We start from the raw sequence: 19,241 nt of genomic DNA, 5'->3' as shown, positions 1-19,241 counted from the left end.
TGTTTTGGTCTTATGTTTGAGTGTTTTAGATGACAATGTACGGTGTTGGTTATTCTATAAGCATCAATCATCTCTAGTTTTTTATCACCTTGCAGAGCCATAGTTGATTTTCTCCTTTTTTCCCTGTTATCATCAAACTATCAAAAATAAGGTAAGAAGTGCTAATGCATACTTGACATTATGTTTCATTTGACAGCACCTCCATCAGTCAACAATGTACGAATTATTGGAGTTCCTGTTGAGGGAAATACCATCAAAGGAGTTGGTGATTACTTTGGAGGAAGGGAAGGTCCAAGCAAGTTTGATTGGTTACGGGAGAATTTGGAAGCTGGGTTAGTATTCTTTGTGGTTAGTCCAATGGAGGACAATAGAATAAACATGTAGGAAATTCTATTTTACATGATTTTCTTGCCTTCTTCCTTGAAAATTTGAGGTGTGACATAATTTAGTTCAATAGATTATTTCTCATTAGGGTTTTCTTTTTTATTTTTTCTTTTCTTTTCTTTTCTTTTTTATCTCCCTTAACTTTTGTTGGTTATATGTGAAAATAGACTAGAAAGTAATTGTTTGTTCAAAGATTTATTTCTTTTATGCTCCATTTAGATCAAAAGTGGTAGGGAAAAGGGGAAAAAATAGGAAGGAATTTCAAATCCTCTTGTGTGCTTTGTGATTAAAAATATGAAAAAAAAAAAGAATATAATTAAAAATATTTAAAGATTTTTAAAATTTCAAATTCTTCATTGTCTATATAAGAGAGGAATAAAGTTGGAGAATGATTAGGTTAAAATTCATTGGACTTCATCGTCCTTTTCTTCTGTCACTTTTCATCCTTCTTTTCTTTGCCTTGTCATTTCCCTTGAGCTTTCCATGATCCAAATGGAGCCTTAATGGCTTGATGAGTGGTTTATACTATGTGAAACATGTCTTTCTTACTGCTAGGGTTTGACTTATCACACAAAATCTAAAATCAAATTTATATTTACCTTTAAATTTCAACATTTAAATGCAATTAAAACCCATCTGCATGCTTCCAAAAAGAGCTTCTGGGCTTCTGTGGTGTGCTTTTGAAATGATTTAGAACACACTTTGACATCTATGAAAGCCAAATAGGCACTTGGTTGTCTTTGGTGTGCTTTTGCCTTAAAACTTGCTTCTCATTCTTTGTTTTTGTTTTCTTGTGTTGCTTTCTATATGTTTCTGTTTTTTCAAGTACTTTTTGCTTCATGTTCTTGGTGAGCTCATGATTTAATAGAACTCGTTTGTTCATCCTTACTTCGTTTGGGAACTTTTGTTTCATTTAGCTTGGTTCTCTTCATTCATTTAAATTGGGAGCTTAACATTTTTCTTCATGGATTTTATTGGCAGAGATTTTGTTTTGGTGTCTAGTGGTACTGCTGAGTATACTTTGACAAAAGAAGATGTTGGACGACGTTTAGCTTTTGTATATGTACCTATGAATTTTGAGGGTATGCTTATTGATTATTTGTGAAAACATTTTTGGTTGCTATGAAGCTTGATGAGAGATTGTGGTGTGAATTTATATTTGGCGCTTATTTTCCAGGACAGGAAGGGGAATCTGTATCTGTTGTGTCTGAGACGATAAAGCAAGGTATGTATATTTTTGTGTCAAATTTTCATGGCTTATATTTTTAGTTATGTAATGTCAAAAAATTTTATGGTTCAGGAATAGTTCATGCATTTTGATATTGAGATTCCATGTTGTATTGCTGTCTCCTGAATCGGTCAATTTAGCATTTTCCCCAATGGGTTTTCTCATCACCCTTAGATTAAGTTTACAAATCTTTGGAAGCATATGTAATTTATTGAATTTGATCAACATTCTTTAATGTTTATAATTTCGACTACAAGTGAAACTTGAAGGCTTGGGGTAGGTAGGCCAACTACATAACTGATTGAGCGGGCTTGCCTTTACTTTATTAAGGGTGTTGGTACATGCGTTTTCTTTCATATTGCTAGAATTTTGCTTTTTTTTTTTTGTTTGGGTGAGAATTGTTCTTGTGGCTCACAACTTGATTAGATAATGGCTGTTTTGATTGATAGTCCTTTCCGAAATGGAATTTGTTAATGATGTATTTTATACTGATCCTTTATCAAGGTTATTACATAAAGCACACTAACAAAAGGTGACAGATTTGAAATTTTTGGGCTTGCTTTGTACTGAAAATTATTAAAATATGTAATTTTACTAATTAGGATTATGTGGTATCTTTGTTAAAAGCAGTTTTTATTTAAATTTAATTTTTTTTTTATATTTTGAATTAGATTTTTGTTTTTGGGATTTGTCCTTTTAGAAGTCAGAAAGCTTTCATGAAAGTTTCTTTTTCTTAGTTATTATTTTCTTTCGACTCTCTTTTTAATCTTTTCTGAAATATTAGTAAAGGAAGAGAAGATACAAGGAAAAGTGGGAGATCATTTAATATAAAATAAAAAGGTAAGACAACAGGAAGCCTATTAGAGGTCAGCTCTCGACAACAAAATTCTTACAACATAAATCACCCAACAAAAATGATTCTTGAGATACTAAAAGCAGGAGGTTCTCCAAATTTTAAATAAGGCATTCAAAGGCAAAAGACAATAGGAATTGAGACAAAAGACAATGAACAAAGTGATAATTTATGGCTATATTTTTGTCTAATAAACTAGGATAAAGAGAAAGAGATAAAGAGAGGGAGTCAAAGAATAGAGTTAGATTTTTTTTTATTTTTTTATTTTTTGGTTTTTGTGATAGGAAGATAGGTGTAAATGTCTTAATAAAAGAATCTAATGAAAAATAGGGCACAACTATTTACACAAGATGTATGCAATAGAAAAAAGGGGTGAACCAACCAAATTCTTCACTTGGCTATTCAACACCCACAATATCAAGACAAATGGAAAGGTGGAATTAGCTTAACTTGATCACCCATTTGGACCTAAGAATTGGGCCATAGAGGTGGTGGTACAATAATGAATGAGGAGAAAGATAAAGGGAGAAAAGAGTAAGAAGCTAATTGAAAAAGCCCTTTTTAGGCCCTCTTCAGCACTCCCTCTGAATTCAATTTTGAACCCAAAATTTATGAAATCCCCCAATGAAAAAAAAAAAAAATCTTTCAATTGCAAAGATCCAAGAAGAAATTGACTAAGAAAAAGAGAATGGGAATTGTTGAAAGAGAGAGAGAGAAAACCTTAATTCTCATTCATATGATTAACTTCTTACAATAGAGAAATATATATACAAGGCTAGGTTGAACTAACTACCATATATGTGACCTATATTAAGAAAGGAAAGAAAGATTGTACACTATAAATACATTATATTCAACAGGAACCATCATTGTTGACATTGATTGAGAAGGATCCTTAAGAAAACCTAGACAAACTCAATTCCCTTTCAATTATCTCAAGTTGGCAGTTTTAACCTTTTTTACTCAAGCATGTGTCCCACCTAGAAAGGGCCTTTCAAATAGAAAAAAATTTCTATTGGCTTTCTCCAAAAAGCTAGTGTGCATAATGCCTTAACTACTTGATTAAGGCGATAACTTCACTTTGTTTTACCTTTGTTTTAAGGTAACTAGGTGTGATGACTTGAACCTGGAGGCCAAGATGCCACCTTCAATTTACATGTGAAGCCTAAAGGCTTGACATGAGAGTGACCGGACAAGTTGGAGTAATTAGCAATATGCTAATCATAGAACTTGTTTGAAGTAGTAATTAAGCTAACAAAAAGTCATAAAGAGAAATCATCTTTCCATGCAAAAATTTATGAATCAAATTATGATTAATCTCTCAAAATGTAGTAGTGAAATAAACCACTAACATAAAAAAAAAAATCCAATTAAACTTGTCTTATAGCTAAAGAAATAATGAAACTTCTCGAACCCTTCCTACCCACGCCCACGTCACTCCTTACTAGAATATCATGGGTACTTGAAAATTTTAATCAAAGAAGTGAGGTTGAAAGGCCACTAAGGGGTAGAGATTGAATACGTTTATTTTTTGAAAATGAAATAGTAAATGTTCGTAATATGAATCCAATCATGCAAAATAAACTTGTACTACATATGCTATTTTCACAACAATCTCAAATTGAATTTTTCAATAAACATAAAATATATATTAAAAATTTCTACTAATTAACATAAGTGCCCATCATAGTGAGACTTATAGAAGTGGTTAATCTCATATGTTTCTTACATGTTGATGGATGGAACTAGAACAAATCCAATAGTATACCATAGGTTAGTAACTACCCTATGGACTTTGTTCTTAGATCATCATTACCCCCACCAAGGGTTATAATGGTCAATATCTTTTCCCTTGTTGATTAAGGCTAGATAACTAAAATGTACATGCAAAGCAAAATATAGCCAATTCAAAAATGATTGTACATGTTCCTTCTCTTTACTTTGGCTAGATAACTAGAGAGTTTGTTCGTTTTTACTTTGTATTTTCTTGTTTTCGTATTCTTGTTGTTTAGTTTTCTTTGGTGGAAGGATTTCTCATCCTTCTCTTGTACTTCTTTTTTCTTTTAATATATTCCTTTGTTGTTTCCTATCAAAAAAAAAATGATTGTACATATTGGTGGATGGAACTAGAACCAATCCAATAGTATAGCATGGGTTAGCAATTACCCTATTGACTTTGTTCTTAGATCATCATTACCTCGACCAAGGGTTATTAAGGTCAATATCTTTTCCCTTGTTGATTAGGGTTAGATAACTAGAATGCACATGCAAAGCAAAATATAGCCAATTCAAAAATAATTCCTAATTTTGATAATTCAAGCTTATCTAAACATTTTTTCTTTCAGAATTTACAAAAGAATATACTTGATCATTTATAACAAAAAAACATATTTTCATAGAATCCCTTTATTTGAGTTCGATAATCCCAAAAGAACAAAGTTGCAGAATTTTCCCTTGAATCACTTGAGAGATTTAAAGGAATCCTTCAAACTAAAGTTCCAATAATTATTATACTTATTTATTTATCATTTAACCTAATGCGAAAATTAAGTGACATAATTTATCTAGGGAAAATATCAAATTTCCATTACTTAGGCTGACTTGACTTTGTTTTCCTAATGAATTACTCAAATTTCTTTCCTAAGGAATTCAGGTTGGTGCATGTATATCAGATATGTCCAACTTGGCTAACATATAATAAAATACATGACCTTTTTGTCCTTTAATAAAAATAGTTGCAAGTTGATTATTAGTTTTCATAGATGGTGAATAGATTTGACGGACTTGATCTTCTCCTTAATAAATCTTTGATTGACCTCAATATCCATAGTTCTATTAAGATGAATTGGATTATGAGATATGTTGATTGCTACTTTGCTGTCAAAAGATAAACTTGTGGGTAGCTTAGCTTTTATTTCTAGTTCTTTGAGAAGAACCTTCATGCAAAAGTTGATGAATTCCCTGGGCCATTTCTATAAACTTGGTTATTGGACTTGACGTTGATACTAGTGGTTGTTTCTTTTTGCCAAGTTACAATATCTCCTCTAGGAAAGGTACAATATTCTGCAGTAGATCTTTTGTCAATTATAGAACACGCTCAATCTGCATTAATGAAGGCCTCAACTTCCACACAACCATCTTTCTTGTACTTCTTTTTGGGTCTATCCAATTTTCTAATAGAAGGAGATTCTGCTATTGGTATATCATAAACGAACAAGAAAACCCCGAAAGTTTGATGGGCTGTTGCACCAAATTATTGATATTTTGTCAGAGTTAGGATGTTTCTTCACTTGAGCTCCTTGGTTAGGCAATCATGTGGTACATGCGTTGAGCAAAACATGGAGCTAGACAAATTGTTTCTTTTGTAAGGGATTTTATATCTTTGATTTTGTATAGAGGATTGTATATTTCTAAGGAGTATTGTGCACTATTTTAATGCAATGAAATCATTGTTTTTATTTTATTTTATTTAAAAAATCCTTCTTGAGAGATGCTGTTCAGAACCCCAAAACTTTGTTTGTAGCCTCTTGATGGCAAGATGTGGGTGAATGCATATATTGGGTTATAACACTAAGTGCATAAACAATATTTGGTCTGGTGAGGGACAAACATATCAATCACCCCATAATTCTTTGAAATAAACTTGAATTTGTGAAAAGGCTTACACATTCATCACGTCATTGATGATTCACCTCAGTTGGTGTGTCTACTGGTTTATATTATAGCATCCTAGGTTTATTCAACAAATCTAACACATTATCTTTGATAAGCACAGATTCCTTTATTTGATTGAGTTATCTCAATTCTAAGGAGATGCCTTAGGTTATTCAAGTCTTCGACTGCAAACTTTCTTGCTAGGTATTCTTTCAATAAGGAAATCTGAAATGCATCATTCTTGGTTAACACTGTAATCAACATACACGATCAGAACCATATGTTTAAGCTTGACAAAGAAGTGTGATCTTCCAGCCTTGGTGCACCAATATAAGTCAAAACTTCAACAAACCTATTAACCCATGTTCTTGGAGATCGTTTCAGACCTTATAAAAAGCTTTCTTCAAATGACACACTTTCCTTCTCTTCCTGAAGTTTTGAATCATGGAGGTTGTATCATATGTACATCTTCGTCTAAATCTCTGTGTAAGAATACATTTTTACATCTCAGAGCATCATCTTGCACTCATTCTACACCATTCACACAAGGAAGAACTCTTGCAAAACTTTCTTCTTAAATGATTCTTTGAAGTTGCTATTTTGCTCAAGATGCATTTAGTGGTGCATAAGTTATAGTTTGCATGAACTAGTTCATGTAGAAGCTCAAATATATTCCTTTTTTTTTCCTTGTGTTTAAATTCCATTGTTTGTATGTTTTGTCTTTGTTTTTGGTTCATAGTTGTTGTCTGTTGGTGTTCCATTTCTAATTGAATAATGATGTGTTTCCTGTTGTTCTCATACGTATGTTCTGTTCTAATTCCAGCACCTCCAAAAGTAACAAATGTGAAGATAATTGGCGATGTAAGGGAGAATAATAAGGTTACTGTAACTGGTGTTGTCACTGGAGGATCAGAGGGATCTAGCAGAGTTCAATGGTTTAAAACACACTCTTCAGTATTGGATGGTGAGAATGGTCTTGAAGCAGTTAGTACTTCTAAAATTGCAAAGGTGGGATATGTTTAACTCGTTTAGGGTTGATTGGGTTGTAGTCATGCTTCAAACATGTCATTTGTCTTTCATGCTTGTATATTGCTGTACTCTTTGTTGAGCATTTACCTTTCTTCAGGCATTTCGCATACCTCTAGGGGCTGTGGGTTATTACATTGTTGCCAAGTTTACTCCTATGGCTGCAGATGGTGAATCTGGTGAACCTGCATATGTTATTTCTGAGAAAGCAGTTGAAAGTATGTACATCTTTTTCATTTTCCTCGTTGAATAGGATTGAATTTTGATTGAGAAGGAAAGCATCATGAATGTTGTGATTTTTTGTTTGATTATATATGCTTGTGTTGTTATTCTCAAAAAATGGGTTTTTGTGTTATTTTATTTATTTTAACCAACATGGGTTTTTGTCATGAATTCTTTACATTGCATATGGCATTTAACTTAGTTAAGTTAGAGTACTAAGTTTCTCATACAGGCTAAAAATTAAACCATTGATTTGGAATTAAGAATTCTTTGAGGAATTGAACCCTTTTAGGGAAGTGACTTTGGAGGTTTCCTAAGGAAAGTTCCACTCTTTGGCATCAGGTTATTTTGAGCATTAACTGGATGCCAACATTACAGTTAGGTGGTCACACCGGCCCCCCCCCCTGAAAATTGTATTCGCATGCATAATGTTACATGAGAGATAAGCATTTGTATTCACATGCATGGTGTTACATGAGAGATAAGCATGCCTATGTTTGATACTGGCCATAATTTAATTTGGCACTAAACAAGCTGAGAATTTGTCTTCGCATGCATGATGTTACAGTTTATATTGGTACAATGTGTAAACATAAGCAAGTTCTATGTTAGATTTATTTAATGATGTGCTAACAAAAAATATGAAGTTCCTCATTTTTGAGAAAAAAGAACATGAAAAGGTAAAGTTAGGAATGTCATCCAAGAAACTGTGGTGTGTTGGGAGTATGAGGTGTGTTAGCATAATAAGTACTTCATTCTTATGGGAAATTTCCATCTAACTAAATGAAAATATCATTTAAGAAACAGAAGTGTTCATATCATAGCTTAGCTTTGCTCCTAAGGTGGGACTCATGCGGTAAAGGGTTGAGATTGGATTGTGTAAGGTTTCATGTTCAAGTGCCATCAGGGAAATCATAATTTTTTTTGTCCATGCTTTTTGTTCCTTGACAATTGCCTGTTACTTAACTTTGTTCTGCTCTTTTTTATATTTTATTTAAATGTTTGTACTATTTGCCCTTCAAATATAGATTGAATAAATTTCAATTGTCTGTTCCTTTTGTGATTCTTTGTTCTGTACAAGTAGTTTTTATCATTCTTCATTCTTCAAACTGCCTTAATAGTGTATATATTACTAAAATGTAATAAACTTTTTTGCAGCTCTTCCCCCAAGCCTTAATTTCTTGTCTATTACTGGTGACTACATTGAAGATGGGATACTAACAGCATCATATGGCTACATAGGGGGTCATGAAGGAAAAAGTATATACAATTGGTATCTTCATGAGGTATATATTTTAATTTAATTTATTCCTGTACAGTGCAAAAATTTATGTATGGTCAGGAGCCTAAATTTGTCAACTTACATGGTCATTTGCTCTGAATTCTTGTCTCCATCACAAAAGGGGAAAGAAACAGAATTTATGTTACGCTTGATGGAACCTGGATGCTTTAGTCAACTTTCCTACCCTCTTCTGCATTTGAGTAATAATGTTGTTCACTCTCACTTTTATAGCCATGTATTTTGTGTTTCAAAAAGGTAACATGTTAGAAACTTTAGTTTAGAATTCCTTCCATGTGAACCAATTTGCTTCGGACCAGCCTTGAAAAGATTTAATTATTAGTGTAAGTACAAGCTGTTCAAAAGGTCCAAGTAAAATTGGTAAAAATGCCAGTGTTTTTATAGAAAAAGTGGCCATCTATGAGGCTGCACTTGGAAGCAAAGCTGCAGGCTTTATCTATGAGGCAAGCCATAACGCACTTTTCAATGTATAATTACTTACCCTGGAGCGCAAGGAATCAACTGATGGGTATTCATTTTTGTAAAATACTTTTTTCTGTTGTGCATGCTTAGAGTGGTTAGATTGAGATTAGAGCAAATTCAAAGGGACTTTCTTTGGGGTGGGGAAGGGGGCTTTGGAGCGGAAGACTCATCTTGTAAAGTGGGCAGTTGTTTGAAAGCCTTTCTATGCTTGATAGGGCCCTCTTGTGTAGATGGAGCAGGCGCTTCGTGGAAGAAAAGGGGGTTCTTTGGAAGCAAGTTATTAGTAGGAAGTTTGGGGTAGAAGGGGGTGGAATACCTGTCAAGCGAGGGAGGGGTTTGGAGTGGGGATATGGAAGGAGATTAGGAAGGAAGGTTCTTTGTTGAGCAACAATATTGTGTTTTCTGTGGGAAATGGTAGAAGAGTCAGATTTTGGAAGGATAAATGGTGCGGTGATGAGGCTTTGTGTGTTTCTTTCTCATCTTTGTATGGCTTGGCAGTTTCAAAAGTGGTGTGGGTGGCGGAGGTTTGAGACTCTTTGGTTGGGTGGGGGGAGGTTGGAATCCTCGTTTCTCTAGGCCTTTCAACGATTAGGATGTGGACTTGGTGGAGCGGTCCCTCTTGACAATTCAAGGGAAGAGAGTAAGTGCAGATTTGGAGGATAGGGTATTATGGAAAAAGACTGAAGATGAGATTTTTCTGTTAAGTCCCTTTATGGTGCATTGGAGCCTGGAAATACAGTTCTGTTTCCATGGAGAATCATTTGGTGCCCTTGTGTTCCTTCCAAAGTGGGCTTTTTTGCTTGGGAATCCTCGTGGGGTAAAGTCTTAATGTTGGATCAACTAAAGAGGAGGGGGTGGTCCCTAGAGAATAGATGTTTCCTTTGTCTTGCCATAGAAGTGTCTATTAATCACATTTTAATCCATTGCACTAAGACTAGGGTTTTGTTTGTTTTGGTGTGACATGGGTCCTTTGTGGGCAAAAAGTGTAAAAAAGTTTGTATATTGGCTTATTTTCCTTCCATTCTCGGTTAGAGAGACTCTCTTTCTATTTTTTATTTATAATATTTTCCTGCGCTTTTACCTATCAAAAACAGAAAAAAAGACGCAACCTATGTATACAAGAAATATTCATTGTTTCATTTCCTAAAACAAAAAATAAAGCACATGGTTAACAGTTGTAATATATATATATTTTTTTTAATTTGGTGAGCATCAGAAATTCATGGTTCTAAGAGGCTTTTTAAATGCTTATAACATGCCTTTTGTGAAATGCATGCATTACAATTGCTACTGTAGTCATTGATTTGGATTTTTATGCCTCTGTTGATGTTATTCACACTTCATTTGTATGTTTTAATGACTTACATGCTAAGTCTACTTTATGACTTTTTGTGTGGTTAACAACTTTTTATCAACATTCTCTTATGTCATCTTTATCAGATATTGGTATCTTTTGATTGCCCAGACAATTTTTTTATCTTTTATTTTTTATTATTTTTATTATTATGTTTCTTTATTCGATTCTGCTCTGTTTGATTTAGTATTTATATGGTGAATTTTCTTGCAATTTAATTTGCAAGAAAATGATTGTCATGTTTTTTCTACTAACTTTTTGTTTCTGCTTGTTTCTTAAATATCAATGCCATTATAGAAATGAAATACCTATTTTTGGTCTGTCTTTGTTTCCCTATATACATTTTCAGTAAGCTACCCCTAATGTTAACTTTCATAACTGCTTTCCAGTGATAACTGCAACCCTTGTGGTTTCCCTGTCTTCATCCTCTTAGGGTAAATCTGACATTTTTTTGCATGCATAAATCTTTTGCTCCCCTCTCTTAAAAATTAAAATTATAAGGCTTATGCCTCATACTTTGAGTCTGCATGTTTTGTGGGGATCAAACTAGGTTGGAGTTTTTGTTTTATTTATTATGTTGCCTTTAAAAACACTAGGCACATATATGCTTTAGGCCCAAAAGCTTTTGATTTGATCTATGTTACATGGACATTTGATAGTAAGTAAACTACCCTTTTTTATCATGGACTAGGGTTTGGATATGGGTGTCCTACATGAGTATTGGTCAAATATGCATATTAAAAGTTTAGTCAACAAATAAAAAGAAGAATAAATTTTTAGTTTATCTTTATTGGCCATAGGCTCACATGTTGGGCACTCTATCTTAGCAATTGATTCTATTTGACCTAGGGTATAGAATGAGAGGAAATGGAAAGTTAGCTTATGTGGTTGTGTCCCTGTGTCCTAAGGTATGGGGATTGAACAAATATAACACTCAGATATGCACAAATATCAAATACTTGTTACCGACTACATGTAACCCTTTGATCCGTTTGTATATTCCTGGTGTCTGCAGGTTGAAAGTGACTTTGGTACTTTAATACCAGAGGTTTCAGGGTTTCTACAGTATCGCATCTCCAAAGATGCAATTGGTAAATTTGTTTCCTTCCAGTGTACCCCAATGCGTGATGATGGGATTGTTGGTGAGCCAAGAACTTGCTTGGGACAAGAACGAGTTCGTCCTGGTGATTACATTTCTTTGACCTTGAGGATTAGATTTACTAATATTGAAATATATTTAAGATTCTTCTTGTGTTCCTCATGCATGTTGTGTGATAGCTTTGACCAGAATGATTTTTGAGGGAAAAAATAAATGTGGTACAAATTTCAGAATGCAAGGGAAGTTAAAATGTACTTTTACATAAATTACAGGATAACCTTTAGTCTTCTGTAAAATTATGGTTTAAAATGTTTATTTCTTAATATGAATTCGGTCTCAACATATTATTTTCTGTTGTCGGAGGTTGCGCTATTGTTGGACACACCTGTTGTAGAACTTTCCAGTCAAATGTTAAAACCATTCCCACCTGTACTATGGTCTATATGATTTAGGTAGTAGTTGTTTTACATTATGTGTTGTTTTACATTTTAAGTGCTACATGGTCAGGAAGCCCAAGATTGCTCTCTCTACAAATTGTTGGAACTGCGGTTGAAGGAACTTCACTTAGTGTGGACAAAAAATACTGGGGTGGCGAAGAGGGAAATTCAGTTTTTCGTTGGTTTCGGGTAATTTTTAGTAATTTTGTGGATTATTAAAATTTCTCTATTATATATATCTAGCAAAGCCATGATCTTGACTGATTTTAATTTGTATGTAACCTTACCTAGTACCTGTATCAGAGCTTTAGTTATTTCCATAGTTGGCATATTAAAGCATCAATCTGATCAAAAAAATATTAAGCATGAAACGATATAATGTTTCTAAGTTCTCTTTTTCTTTCTTTTTTCTTTTGTTTGCAGATGAGTTCAGATGGCACACAGATTGAAGTTAATGATGCCAGTACTGCATCATACAAACTATCAGTTGATGACATTGGGTTCTTTGTTTCAGTTTCATGTGAGCCTGTCAGAAGGGATTGGGCACGTGGACCCATTGTTCTTTCTGAACAAATTGGTCCAATAATAGCTGGTATACATCTGATTTCTTGGTGCAACCTTTTAATGAATTTTATACTCAAGAGGAATGGCAACAGTCTTTCTAGTCAAGGAACCTTCTTATGTCTTATCCATTTATTGGGTTAGACTGTTGACATGTAACATGGATAGCTTCAAAATTATTGAGTCCCATCTCGGAACAGAAAGAGAAACATGGCAGTGTACCCCCTTGCTCTCACAAAGATCTGCTTACTCAATGGTGTGATACATGCACATTCACGTGACACTTTGCAAGTTACTATCAATGCTAAATATGTTATTTGCCCCACCAAACACAAAGCCCTTCTTACCCATGATGCGAGGCACTCACATACATGTGGCACATCATTTGTTACTTATCAGAGTAAATATTTCTTTAGCTTGATGGGCCCTTGTTCCCTTTTCCTTTCATCTGATGCCTTTTTTCTTGCCCCAATGTGGATTTGGGATAAATTATCCATGTTTTAAACTGGTTTCCAATGTGGTTGGTCTTCACAAAATCTGCCATGCTTCCATCCCTACATTTAAGAATTGTGGGTTTTAATTTCCTTCTTCCTTTGTGTGTATCATGGTTTGGGTTGATCAGCAGTGCTCTCTTTGTATTATTCTGTTAAACTCATGATGGTGCTTATGGATATTAACTATCCTTTTAGAGAGTGAAAAGTTTTAAACAGAATTTTGATATATTTCTCTTAATATAAATGCAGGCCCACCAACTTGTCCATCTCTTGAATTTCTTGGATCTATGATGGAAGGACAAAGCTTGAGCTTTGTTGCATCTTATAGTGGAGGGTAAGATTTTTGGTGAACCTGCTCCATACATGTTTGATTGTATGTTGAACTCCAAAGCTTTTTATGGCTATAGCTGAAAGCCTGAAATTGAAGGTATTGTTTATGATTCAGGGAGAAAGGAAATTGTTTCCATGAATGGTTTAGGTTGAAGAGTAATGGTTCCAAGGAGAAACTAAAGGCAGATGGTGAGTTTTATTGAGTTATGGTGAAATTTTTTAAGTTATGCAGTAGGGATGATAAGATGTTGAGTTGTTATCTTAGCAGAGTTTCTGAATTTGACCATCGAGGATGTGGGAAAAGTTATTGAACTTGTTTACACTCCAGTCCGGAACGATGGAATTAGGGGGAATCCTAGGAGTGTAATATCTGAAGTGATTGCTCCTGGTAAGTAGCTCTTTTATCCTGCCACATCCAGCATACGTCTTCACATTGAACAGCTGATCATTATGTTTGGACTTTGTGGTATCTGATTGCCAAATGGTGCTACACTTATCCTATTATATTCTCTGAATTGCTTGGTGCTTCCACTTCATGACTAAGTGGCTTGCATTTAGCCTTTGACTGCATGAATGCATTAACAAGTCTCTGGGTGGTGTTTTGGAACAAATTAGCTGGGGTCACTTTTTGATTATATCTGTAGGCCATTGCCTATCAAAAAAATATCTGTACGCCATTAGGACTACAGAGATGAGCCATAATGTTTTATTTTCCAACTTATGTTAAATTATGACTATCACTGTAATTTATAGAAAATGAATTATTTAGGTTGCGTTAGAAAGAAGTATATCTTTAAGATGGATCTGGCAGGTTCCACTGTCCTAATGATCCCATAAGATTTATACTTTATTTACAATATATTCATGATTCTGATAAAAAACAATATATTCATGATTTTCGAAAAGAAATTGGACTTAAGAAATAAGCCTTTTATGCTTGGAAAAGTTATGAAGAATAGTGTTTCCTTCTCCACCATGGAAATGTTCCCATAAAAAATAAAACACCAACACATCTCTCAAGCCTTGCCAAGGGGTATCATCTCATATCAGCTTCCTGATTAGCGGATCTAAGCTTCCAACCAATGGAATAGACAATACTCCTTAAAAAGTAAGGGATCCTGCTTATCCAATCCCTTGACCTTAAGGTGTTTAGTACCTAAAAAACCTGTGTTCCAGTAGGGTAACACCTAGAGAGGGGTGAATGAGTGCATTTTGAAGATTATAGTATAGACATTGAAAAATTTAACCCAATTAAACCTGCGAGAGGGTTTTAAACCTTTTTAATTCAATTGAACCCCCTCGTAGATTAAAGATGATAAGAGAATAAAACAAATCACACACACAAGACAAAGATTTTTACGTGAAAAACCTTCACTCTAATTGTGGAGATAAAAAACCATGGGGTTATTGCAAGTTATGGTCTTTGGCACCAAGTTATTGCAAGTATTTATGAGACACTTCTTAATGGATGGGATGCCAACATGGTAGTTAGATGGTTGTATAGATGTCCTTGGAAGGCTATTGCTCAAGTTTTTTAGGATTTTTTTCCCATACATCCATCTTGTGGTGGAGAATGGGGAGAGAATCTGATTTTGGGAAGATCTTTTGTGGGGTGACCAACCTTTGTGTTTGTAGTTCCTAGGTTTCTATAGAGTTATCTTAGTGAAAAACCAAACTGTCTCAGTTGTTCTTGGTAATTCCTTTCCGTTCTCTTGGAATTTTAATTTTTGTCCTATTCTCATTGATATAGAAATTGAACTTCTTGAAAGACTCATGTCTTCCCTTAATTTAGTGCACTTGTCTCCTTTTGATGTAGATTCACAAGCCTGGTCTTTATCCTCCTCGGGCTTATACACAGTTGAATCTTTTTTCTTGGCTGTGTCCAATTACTCAAATCTTATCCCATTCCTTCTGGCCAATTTTTTTTTTTTTTTTGGAAATTAAAAGCTCCCTCAAAGGTTAAGGTCTTTGTTTGGTTAGTAGCACATAGGAAGGTAAACATCAATGACATGCTATAGTTGAGAAGACCTTATAAATTTCTTAGTCCTCATTGGTGCATTTTATGCAAAAGAAATGGAGAATCAATTGACCATATTTTTCTACATTGTCCATTAACTTTGGGGCTATGACACAAGCTCTTCAGTCTAGCAAGGATGGATTGGGTTTCGCCTATGAGTATTGAAGATATGATGATTGTTTCTTTTAGAGGATTAGGGAGTTCAATCAAAGGCAAGACTCTTTGGCAAATTGCCTCACTTTATCGTTGATTGTGTGTCAGGAGAGAAACACTAGGATTTTTAAGGAAAAGTGGATATTGGAAGGGATGTTGTGGGATTTACTTCACTTCTACTCCTTTTTTTGGGCCTCCTGTATTGCCACGTTTAGAGAAGTTCCACTTAATGTTATTCAATTCAATTGACTTTTGGTTTGTGATTCAAAATTTTCTGATTGATGGGGAATGCCTTTGTGTATAGTTTTTGCTTAGGGGGATATCTGTATTACTTTGATCAGGTTCTATATTGCATTGATCAGGAATTGTATTGCTTTGATTAGGATTTGTATTTTGAGGGAAGTACCTCTCATCCTTCTCTTGTTCTTTTATTATCATCAATAAATTTTTTGTTTTTGATTAAAAATAAATAAATCATGGGGTCTAAGACCTCAGATAAAACATCCACTATTTGAGATCAAGATACAAAAATTTACCTAATTGCTTACCCAAAAACTTACTCTATAGTACCTATATTATGATCCACATCCGCGACGCACCACTTCAACTACTCTAGTGGATTCACCTTCGCTTGAATGGACTTAACCATCACTTGAGCACCTTAGACGCTCGAGCACTTATTTAAGCGCTTGAGTGGTGGCTTCAATGCTTGAGCACTTTGGCTAGTGCTTGGGTGCTCTTGTTTTACCAAAAATGATTTTATAATGCTTTCGGTTAAAAAATAATTATCCGATCCAATCCTTACCCTTTTTAAATATGAACTTGTGTTTAACAAATCTTTGTAGACTTATCTGTCACAATCTAGTTGAATGAACAAGAACCTCAAATCTTCAATTACTAGTCACTATCTAAAAAGGTTCCTATGCCAAAATGAAAAAGATTCGAAATTGCCAACAAACAAATTGAAAACATAATGCTTTAATAGTACCCATGTTGTTGTGATGTCAATTTATCTTTTCCATGTGTAAATTACTAAATGTTCTAGATTAAGCCTCTTTTGGCTCTGTTGAATATAATGTATTTATAGTATATTATCTTTCCTTGTTAATATAGGTCACATGTATGGTAGTTAGGACTCCTAGCCTTGTATATATATATCTCTCAATTGTAAGTAGACATTACATGAATGAGAATTAAGGTTTTTCTTCTTTCTCTCTCTCTCAACATGGTATCAGAGCTAGGGAAGAAAACCTAATTCTTTCCTGTTTCTCGTTTCCCGTGTCATCAACTCCGGGCAACCTTCCGGTGACCGTGTTTCATTCCGGTCACCTTCCCCATCTCCCAATACTTTCCGGTCAGTCGGAACGTCGTTAGAAACCACTCACCGCCGGCGAAATTTTCCGGCGAACTTTCCGGCGAACTTTTCCGGCGACCTATTTTTCCGACACCGACCATACCAGAAGGAGCGCCTGGAGGAGATCTCCAACTTTTGTGAAGGCACCGGCACCAAAAGAGGATCCACGCGCCGGCCACGCGCCATTTTCCGGCCGGCGACTGCATCTCACGCGCCGGCGCGTGAGGGCGTGTGAGGCCTTTTCCGGCGACGCGCCTCCTCCTCCAGCCTCGTCTGCCGCCGACCAGCATCCCTACCTACCTGGTTCTCCCATCCGAGCCCTGCACGTACCTCTTTTGGGGATTTTTGTCTCCGTCAGCCCTCCAAACAGCCTTTCCGACGAAGTTCCGGCTACTTTCTCTCCACCCCAATCCCTGCACGTGCCTTGGGAAGTGTTCTTCTACCTTTCTGGTGGTACCACGTCGCGATCTGAGGCCGTCTCCCTTTTTCGGTGGTGCCACGCCGCAATCTGAAGTCGTATTAGGGCTCTCTTCGATCCAAATACGTGAATATGACCACCAAAAATCAGATCTTTACCTCTGTTATCTCTGGATCTCCTATGATTACCTCAGAGAAATTGGTTGGCAGTGAAAATTATCTTTCCTGGTCTGCCTCTGTTGAACTTTGGTTTATGGGTCAAGGATATGAGGATCACTTGGTTACCCAGGAGGCAGATATCCCTGAGGTTGACCGCGTACAGTGGAAGAAGATAGATGCACAGTTATGTAGTGTATTATGGCAATCGGTTGATCCCCGGATTCTTCTTCATCTTCAGGCCTATAAAACTTGTTTTAAATTTTGGACTCAGGCCAAAGGATTATACACGAATGATATCCAGCGTCTTTATAAGGTGGCTTCTGCTATTGTCCATCTCAGCCAACAGGACTTGGATCTATCTACTTATATTGGTCAGATTGCCTCTCTGTGATGCCTCTTACTCCTGATGTTGGGGCTCAACAAACACAGCTTGACAAGTTCTTCATGGTCCTTACTCTTATTGGCCTCCGTCCGGATCTTGAGCCTATTCGTGATCAGATTCTTGGTAGTTCATCAGTTCCGTCCTTGGATGATGTGTTTGCTCGCCTCCTCCGTATCTCGTCCACTCAGACTTTGCCATCTGATAGCGCTTCAGATTCTTCTGTGTTAGTTTCTCAAACTACCTCTCGAGGAGGACGCAGTGGTACCCGAGGGAGAGGCCAACGTCCTCATTGCACCTATTGCAATAAACTTGGCCACACTCGCGATCGTTGCTATCAGTTACATGGAAGACCTCCTCGCACTGCCCATATGGCCCAGTCCTCTGATTCTCCGCTGCCTCAGCCTCCGAGCTCCTCCGCATCTCAGACATCTCAGGCTTCTATTGCCTCTGTTGCCCAGCCTGGTAATGCCTCTGCCTGCCTTACCCACACATCTTCTCTTGGACCCTGGATTCTAGATTCTGGAGCATCTGATCACCTATCTGGTAATAAGGATCTTTTCTCCTCTATTACTACTACCACTGATTTACCTACTGTTACCTTAGCTAATGGTTCTCAAACTGTGGCTAAAGGTATTGGTTTGGCCCTTCCTCTGCCTTCTCTACCTCTCACTTCTGTCCTTTATACTCCTGAATGTCCTTTTAATCTTATTTCCATCAGCAAAATCACTCGTACTCTTAATTGTTTTATTACCTTTTCTGATAAATTTGTGACCTTGCAGGACCGGAGTACGGGGAAGACGATTGGCATAGGACGTGAGTCTCAAGGCCTCTATCACCTCACCTCAGATTCATCTCCTGCAGTTTGCATTTCCACTGATGCTCCTCTCCTCATTCACAATCGTCTAGGCCACCCTAGTCTCTCCAAGTTCCAGAAGATGGTTCCTCGTTTTTCCACTTTGTCGTCGCTTCCGTGTGAGTCATGTCAGCTTGGGAAACATACTCGTGTCTCGTTCCCAAAGCGTTTGAATAATCGGGCAAAGTCTCCTTTTGAGCTTGTCCACACTGATGTTTGGGGTCCTTGTCGGACTGCGTCTACTTTAGGATTTCAGTATTTTGTCACTTTCATTGATGACTATTCTCGATGTACTTGGTTATTTTTAATGAAAAATCGAGCTGAGTTATTCTCTATTTTCCAGAAATTTTATACTGAAATCCAAACCCAGTTCAATATTTCTATTCGTGTGTTACGCAGTGACAATGCCAGGGAATATTTTTCAGCCCAATTTACTTCGTTTATGTCTCATCATGGGATTCTTCATCAGTCTTCTTGTGCTCATACTCCTCAACAAAATGGG

At 35.9% G+C, this 19,241-nt stretch overlaps 1 protein-coding gene across 7 annotated transcripts in view; it reads left to right on the top strand.

Moving 5' to 3' along the window:
• The window catches only part of LOC100253161 (187-kDa microtubule-associated protein AIR9), an 88,028-nt gene that overhangs the window by 37,132 nt on the left and 31,655 nt on the right, over nt 1–19,241 (top strand). For 5 of the 7 annotated variants that reach the window (XM_059740156.1, XM_059740155.1, XM_059740157.1 and 2 more), the window contains 12 exons: nt 197–332; nt 1,366–1,466; nt 1,562–1,609; nt 6,943–7,127; nt 7,246–7,363; nt 8,526–8,653; nt 11,499–11,667; nt 12,090–12,208; nt 12,443–12,611; nt 13,324–13,408; nt 13,520–13,593; nt 13,670–13,792. In XM_059740156.1, the coding sequence (XP_059596139.1) occupies nt 197–332; nt 1,366–1,466; nt 1,562–1,609; nt 6,943–7,127; nt 7,246–7,363; nt 8,526–8,653; nt 11,499–11,667; nt 12,090–12,208; nt 12,443–12,611; nt 13,324–13,408; nt 13,520–13,593; nt 13,670–13,792 (1,455 nt within the window). The remainder of the gene's footprint in view (nt 1–196; nt 333–1,365; nt 1,467–1,561; nt 1,610–6,942; nt 7,128–7,245; nt 7,364–8,525; nt 8,654–11,498; nt 11,668–12,089; nt 12,209–12,442; nt 12,612–13,323; nt 13,409–13,519; nt 13,594–13,669; nt 13,793–19,241) is intronic. The other 2 variants (XM_059740158.1, XM_002274911.5) reach the window with 1 other exon arrangement.

This window comes from Vitis vinifera, chromosome 10 (genome assembly GCF_030704535.1).
Source record: "Vitis vinifera cultivar Pinot Noir 40024 chromosome 10, ASM3070453v1".
In the NCBI taxonomy this organism is placed as follows: domain Eukaryota; kingdom Viridiplantae; phylum Streptophyta; class Magnoliopsida; order Vitales; family Vitaceae; genus Vitis; species Vitis vinifera.
This window is presented reverse-complemented; position numbering and strand designations above follow the sequence as displayed.